The sequence below is a fragment of the Chlorocebus sabaeus genome, chromosome X (genome assembly GCF_047675955.1).
Source record: "Chlorocebus sabaeus isolate Y175 chromosome X, mChlSab1.0.hap1, whole genome shotgun sequence".
Classification (NCBI taxonomy): Eukaryota; Metazoa; Chordata; class Mammalia; order Primates; family Cercopithecidae; genus Chlorocebus; species Chlorocebus sabaeus.
Window position 1 is genome coordinate 11312403 of NC_132933.1, and position 7514 is coordinate 11319916.

At 36.2% G+C, this 7514-nt stretch overlaps 1 protein-coding gene across 1 annotated transcript; it reads right to left on the reverse strand.

Moving 5' to 3' along the window:
• Positions 1–5894: 5894 nt before the first annotated feature.
• On the reverse strand, positions 5895–7291 carry LOC119625361 (probable ribosome biogenesis protein RLP24). The gene has a single exon (XM_038002141.2). It carries the CDS (start codon positions 7246–7248, stop codon positions 6757–6759), a length of 492 nt encoding a protein of 163 aa, XP_037858069.1. The 5' UTR covers positions 7249–7291; the 3' UTR covers positions 5895–6756.
• Positions 7292–7514: the final 223 nt, after the last annotated feature.

Sequence of the window (7514 nt, forward strand, 5' to 3'; positions counted from 1 at the left end):
ATGAAAAAATTCTCAGAAAGTCATCTTTTATAATAATGTAATGTTTAAATTTAAGCTAAAATGCACATAGTACCTTAGTCATTAATGTCATGAAATGTCTCCTTTGAAATAAATACTACAGCATGACCTGTTGATGAACCTTATGGTATCCATACTTCATAGTACGGATGTCTCCAGGGAGCAGAGGCAGGGGTGGGGGATATCCAATTCTTTTCTCTATTTGGGCGTGCTCCTTTGCTTTGTCTTTTTCTGATGTGCAGCTTTATTTCCAGTCCCAAACCCACCTTCCACTGCAATTGATACAGATTTGGAAATACTGGTGGCTGTGGTTTCAGTGGTGGTGGGTAAACATAAAGGGGGCTGTTCATACTTTCAGAGGTCACCATGATGATTCCTGTCATTTTCATAAACTCTGTTTTATTTTAGAGAAGAATGTGGGACTTTTCCGCTTAATATCACTCAAATCCAGAAAGGCCATGCTCTATTGATAGGTACTCAACACATGTCTGTGGGATGTAAACATGAAGCTGATTAATGTAACGTATATAGTGTGACTTTAAAAGTAAACCTGAAACTCTTCAGTAAATCATATTTATGGAAACAAGCCAATAGAGCATTATAAAGTCTATAACGAATTTAATATCAACTCTCTTGATCAGGCAAGTTTGTCAATTATTTGTGCCTTAACCATAGGATTAGCAGAGCTGGTTGAAAAGTTTCCAGCATAGGGGCATTTGGTAGTAGTGTTGGTGGGAAAGGGAAGTTTGGCCTGTCTCAGGGTAATGTACAGATTCTACCTTGATGATAAGAGGCAGAGAGAAAAACGAGAGTTAAAATAATATTTTGAAGTTATCTGTTCCCAAAATGATTGCAATCAATTGACTGAATGTCATACCCATGGCGTGCGTGATAGGCAGTTTCAGTGTACCTTTTGCCACCATGTCTTAAGATTCTTGAACCAGTTTGACTTTTAGAAAAAATAATTACCGTTTCTATTGTAAAATTCTCACCACTTTTGCCATAGAATTTAGAGTTTTGACTTTGCCCTGGCATTCCTTCTTTGAAATCAGGATTAAGTGTGTCCTCTCCCAGGGTGATTTCAGGAAAATCAAGTGGATGTGTCCAATTGCTTTAACTGGTCTTCTGTTTCAGATCAGCTATGAAGGTGCAAAATAGTATGGAGGTGGTATTGTCACTCTTTCTCAGATGGGGCATGCTATGCCATCTAAATTGTAGATATAATCATTTTGCTTCAGTTAAGTGACAGTTGTACCATCTGTCCACTTTTTCTCTGCTATTCAGAATCTCAGATGATTTTCAATATTAAAATCCATTGCTCCTGAAGAATATTTTATGGCACTTGAAAATTGCTTTTTTATACAGTGGGAAATGATCTGAATCACTGCAAGTCAAGACTTTTATCAAGATGATATTGAAGGGTAAATTCATGTAAGTGGAATTGAGTGAGATTAAAGAAAAATAGAACATTTGATAGGTGCAGAGAAAGACCCATAAGGCCCATAATATGAAGATCCTTCCAAGACCTGTGTTCTCTGATCCCAAGCAATCTTAGCAAGCATCCCTCCTACAGGTCGGGAGCTCTCAAGGCATGGAGTTGGGGAGTTCTTGGGCTAGTTTCTACAAAAGTGTTGGCAGGGCTCTTGTAATTAAGATAATTATACAGAAATTGGCTACTATTAAATGTGTTATATAGTAAGCATTATAAATAGCAGATATTAAGTACAAAAGATCATAGTAGAAATACAATCTTGAGATCATATACTAGTTTCACTGCTTCTTAATTGTATGACCTTAGTTAACTTGCCTAATATATCAGAGCCTCAGCTTTCTTTTTTGTAAAATGGGTACAATGATGATACTCCAGGTCATAGAGTAGTTGTAAGAATTAGAAGAGAACAAATTATATTCCGCTTGGAGTGCAAGATTTGAGCCACAGTATGCTTTCTTTGAGTAACTATAAACAAAGTGACCATTATTTGCAACATCACTTGATTTTTCCATGAATGTTTCGCTGCAGTATCTTTTTTTTTTTTTTTTTTTTTTTTGAGACGGAGTCTTGCTCTGTCGCCCAGGCTGGAGTGCAGTGGCCAGATCTCGGCTCACTGCAAGCTCCGCCTCCCGGGTTCACGCCATTCTCCTGCCTCAGCCTCCCGAGTAGCTGGGACTACAGGCGCCCGCCACCTCGCCCGGCTAGTTTTTTGTAATATTTAGTAGAGACGGGGTTTCACCGTGTTAGCCAGGATGGTCTCGATCTCCTGACCTCGTGATCCACCCGTCTCCGCCTCCCAAAGTGCTGGGATTACAGGCTTGAGCCACCGCGCCCGGCTGCAGTATCTTTTTCTACCTACATTTAAGCTTTATTTATCTACTGGATTTTTTTTTTTTTTTTTTTTTTTTTTTTTTTTTTTTTTTACTACTCACCAAAAAATGGATTTCTATGCTGTTCGTACAATAGTGATTACATCAGATCCCTTCTGAATTCACCATTAAAAGAAAAATTCAATTCCACTCAGTTTGCTTGAGTGGAAACAGTGTCCAAAGAAAAAAAGAGATTCCCCCAGCTGATGCAGTTTTGCTATTCACAGGACTGAGACCGAGATCCAGGTCTGTTGACTCTATGTCTAGGGTTCTTTTCCTAGTCCCACCACCATTTCTCTTAAGAGACTGCCTTTTTTCATCATCCAGCTGACTCTCAGACCACATTTAGCCTTAAGATAGAAGTCTCCCTATCACCCTCTGCAAATATGGAGGTGATTTTTCTTTCTTTTTCTGAAGCTATATTAACATTAAAAATTCAGCTGTGTAGTCAAACCAGACACATTTCAAGTAATCAATAGCCACATGTGCCTAGGAGATGCCCTAATTATTGTACAGTGCAGATATAGAACATTTCTGACATTGCAGAGCCTTCTGTTGGACAACAAATTTCTCTAGCCTTCTCTGACTAGAGATAGGCTCCAGAAAGCTAGGCTTTCAACTACAGCAGATCCTACATTGGCTGCGTGTTCACTAGATTCACCAAAATCAGAGTCTGCCTTTTCCTTTCTACCTATGGCCAGAGAAAAGCATATTTTATTTTATGATTATGTCTATATCTATCTATAATTCATAATATAGCTATAAAATATACATATATCTATATGTACAATATATACATTTATATAGATATGCAATATCAAAATACATATAGAGTACATGCTATAAATTTATATATGTCTATGTATATATAAATAGCTAAACATAGATATAGATATAATCTTAATTTCCTGCTGCTTTGTCTCTTGCTGCACTGTCCCTTACACAGAACTATAGGTAAAGAGGGCAAAAGAGCAGCATGCTGTGTATGGTACTTTCTGTTGATTACAGGTAGGAGTCCTTGATTATCAGGAAGAAGTATCTCATCAGGTTGTAGCACTGACTTACAGAGCAGCTATGCTGCTTTAATTGAGATGGATATAAAGGATTGTCAAATTGCAAATTAAAATAATCTTTTTTATATTACTTTGCACATATTGGTGCATATGCAAGTCATGTGCTTGTGATTTATGCTTGAAAACTCAAATGGTATTTTTTTCCCTTTTTTTTCTTAGAAAATAACAGAGAAAGACGATTGCAAAATTAATAAGGAAACAGTTTTGTTTTAAGACCTTCTGCGAAATATCTTTATTGAGGCCCTACTCCATATCAGTAAGTATATGCTAAACCCTGACTAAAACAAACAATGGGAAAAGCACTCTCTATTTGATAAATAGTTCTGGGATAACTGGCTAGCCATATGCAGAAGATTGAATCTCGATCTCCACATTGCACCCTATACAAAAATGAACTAAAAATGGATCAAAGATTTAAATGTAAGCCCTCAAATTATTAAAATCCTGGAACACAGTCTATGAAATACTCTTCTCAACATAGCTCTTGGCAAAGAATTCTGGGCTATGTCCCCAAAAGCGATTGCAAGTAAAACAAAAATAGATAAGTGGAACCTAATTAAACAAGAGATTCTTCATAGCAAAAAAAGCTATCAACAAAGTAAACAGACAACCTACAGAAGAGGTGAAGAAATTTGCAAACTATGCATCTGAAAAAAGGCCTAATATTTAGAATCTATAGGACACTTAAATCAACAAGCAAAAAACTCCATTAACAAAATAGACAATGGATATGAACACATACCTCTCAAAAGAAGACATCCAAGTGGCCAACAAACATTAAAAAAAGTTCGTCATCACTAATCACCAGTGAAATGCAAATCAAAACCACAATGAGATACCATTTCACACAAGTCAGAATGAATATTATTAAAAAGTCAAAAACAACAGATGCTGGTGAGGCTGCAAAGAAAAGGGTACACTTATACATTGTTGGGTATGTAAATTAGTCTGGCCACTATGGAATGCAGTCTGGTGATTTCTCAAAAAATTACAACAGAGCTATTGTGAACCCCAAATATCTGAGACAGGCCCCAGTCAATTTAGAAAGTTTATTTTGCCAAGATTAAGGATGTGCCTGTGACAGGTTCAGGAGGTCCTGATGACATGTGTCCCAGGTGGTTGGGGCACAGCTTGATTTTATACATTTTAGGGAGACATGAGACATCAATCAATATACGTAAGATGTCATTGGTTTGGTTCGGAAATCTGGGGAAACTGAAAGTGGGGAGAGGGTTTCCAGGTCATAGGTACATGGGAGACAAAGGGTTTCACTCTTTTGAGTTTCTGATTAGCCTTTCCAAAGGAGGCAATAAGATGTGCATTTATCTCGGTGAGCAGAAAAATGACCTTAAGTAGAATGGGAGGCAGGTTTGCCCTAAGCAGTTCCCAAGCTTGACTTTTCCCTTTAGCTTAGTGATTTTGGGGTCCCAAGACTTATTTTCCTTTCACATTTTCCCCTTTTCTTTTTAAAATGTTTTAGAGAAAGTATTTTAGAAAAAACTGAGTCTCTGGTCTCAGGTTTTCTCTGATCTCTCACGGCTAGGATGGTTTATTCCTAGATGGGTAGGTCCCACATTATTAGGAAAGTTCATTTTAAATAAATGAGCCGATTGGGAAATCGTATGTCTTACAAAGAGAAAATAGGGGAAGCAAGGGAGAAAAATAACAAACAAAAGCACACTCCTGGAAAATCTACGTAGGCCATATTACTCTGAAGTTCATACATCAGTAAGCAGGTATGAAAGTGGCTTATATATATGAATAGGTTAGTATTATTTTCTTCTGAAATTTAAGTTGTCTAGCTTTGGTTCACAGGGCTTTAAGAAAAGCCCAGCTTAAATTTTAGTGATTTTAAATCAGGAAAAATGGAGAAAAAAAGGAAAAGAAGAAAAGGAAAGAAACATTATTTTGGAGACTGGTAGTCAAACAAATTTTAGAATTCTGTCCAAACTATAGAAAATAATAAATATTGAAAAACATTAGGCAAGACTAAAGTCTAACAACAGGTGTACTGTAGTTTAGTTAGAAACATAAATTCTCTCTCTTTAGTCCCATTTTATTAAAGACAAATCATAGGACAAATTCATTTGCAAAGTTTTTGTTTTTATTATACTTGGCCAGAGTATTTGCACAAAGTCACAAATAATAATTATTTGCCATATAGTCTCCTCTTTTAAATTGGTTTTCTTGTAACTTTATTCCATAAAAAATCTCGGATTTGACTTTAATGCCTTAAGTCCAGACTGTTCCTGCAGATACTCATATTAATTGGATGAATTCCTCACCTCTAGGTCCTAAGAAAACATGGGGCTCCTGGACCTGTTGGAAAGTTACATTCTTTACCTATCGCAGGTCAGGAACCTCTACAGGAACTGTGTAGACAAGATATGAGGTCAGCTTTCCCAAGGGGCTTTTATTGACTCTATAAGTCAATTTTGATTCTTTTTTTTTTTTTTTTTTTTTTTACTTTTTAAATGGTTTTATTTTACATACAAATAATGAACATACGTTGTACCCATAAATTCTACTTTCCAAAATCAGCAGCTTTTTAAAAGAAAACCACATAACAACTTTTAAAAGGCACTGGGATTCCTCTGCTTCTAGATCATTGCTGGGCTAGAAAAATAAAGTTTGTTCTACCAGGAATCACAAGTGAGAACTGAATATTCTCCAAAGTGGAAATTCTAGAGTGTAGTGTCACTCCAGGCAGATTATTCAGTTCTCATCCCCAACATCCACAACTACCTATCAGAAGGGTTAAACCAGGTCAAAACAGTCCAGCAGAATGTAGGTTTCATCAAACAATGTCATTATGCTCTTCTAAGATGCAAATAAACCAAAACAGGAAATATTAAAACAAAAATAATATCTGATACTGCCATACAAATTGTTAGTTCCTTTTTGTATCCCCCTTTTCTATAACATTAACAAAGGGAGTATTTTACTGCAAAGAATATTTTATTTTATACATCACTAGCCATGAATTTTTGCCATTAGTTACTATACAAATGCTGCCTAGTGCCATTATCCAAATGGCATAACCATTTTACATCCACAATTCACTTCTATAGTTATAAGCAGAATTTTCATGATTTACTTAAGTACATCTATCAGTGAAGATTTAACACTGAGATGCAATCTAACATCCGTAATATCTGATGTTATGTAGAAGGCAATGTAGGAAAGATGTATTTTAATCACTTTTCATTTAAGTGACCTTATGTAAAAAATAAGATAATTTAGCAGTTCCAAGTATCCAAAGGGTATTTTCAAATGTACACAAAAGAAATGGTTACAGAGATTTTTAAGGAGCATCTTCCATGTCCACATCCTCTTGTAACTGCTGTACCATTTTCTCTTCCAACTGCTTCCCTTTGCCTGCAAGAGGGGCTCGGATAAGATGGATGTTTTGCTTGACTTCTTTGATATCCTGAACTTTCTGTAGCTCTTTATTTTTCTTCAATCTGTTCATTATAAATTTAGCTTGGCGTTTCTGTTTGATCTCTTCAACTCTCTTCATTGCATCAATAGTTTTATTCCATAGCTCTCGCTGGTATTTGATAGGTTCATTTCTACGTTTTTCAAATTCAAATGAATTATCCACTGTAAGCTCTTTACCAGCTGCTTTCCGGAATGCCTTGGTCCACCTAACTTTGCGAGGATTGCGCTTCTTTTTAAAGTTTTTATGACATTTAGATTTGCAAAATCTGAACACCTTGCAATCGTTGCGGACGAACATCATGCCGTGTCCAGGGTAGATGGGCCCAGAACAGAAATAACACTTCTCGATACGCATGTTGAACCCGCGTGGGACCCCACAAAACAAACGCCAAGCTTGAGAGCAATTTTGATTCTTTAAAGGAGTCTGTGTCTGAAAGCATGCCATTCCAGTCAAAACCTTGGTAAAACAAAAACAAAAACAAAAACACACACACAGAAAAAACAGTGTTTCTAATTGTGTCCTCTTACCAAAAAAAAATAAAATAAATTGTTGCACTTATGGAAATAACTATTTTGCCATAAGTTAAGAATACTCACAACTTTTTTTCTAAATTTTGAAGA

Bases quoted from the DNA above. Each gene is read 5' to 3' on its own strand.
- LOC119625361 (XM_038002141.2), bottom strand. From the start codon at position 7,248: ATGCGTATCGAGAAGTGTTATTTCTGTTCTGGGCCCATCTACCCTGGA.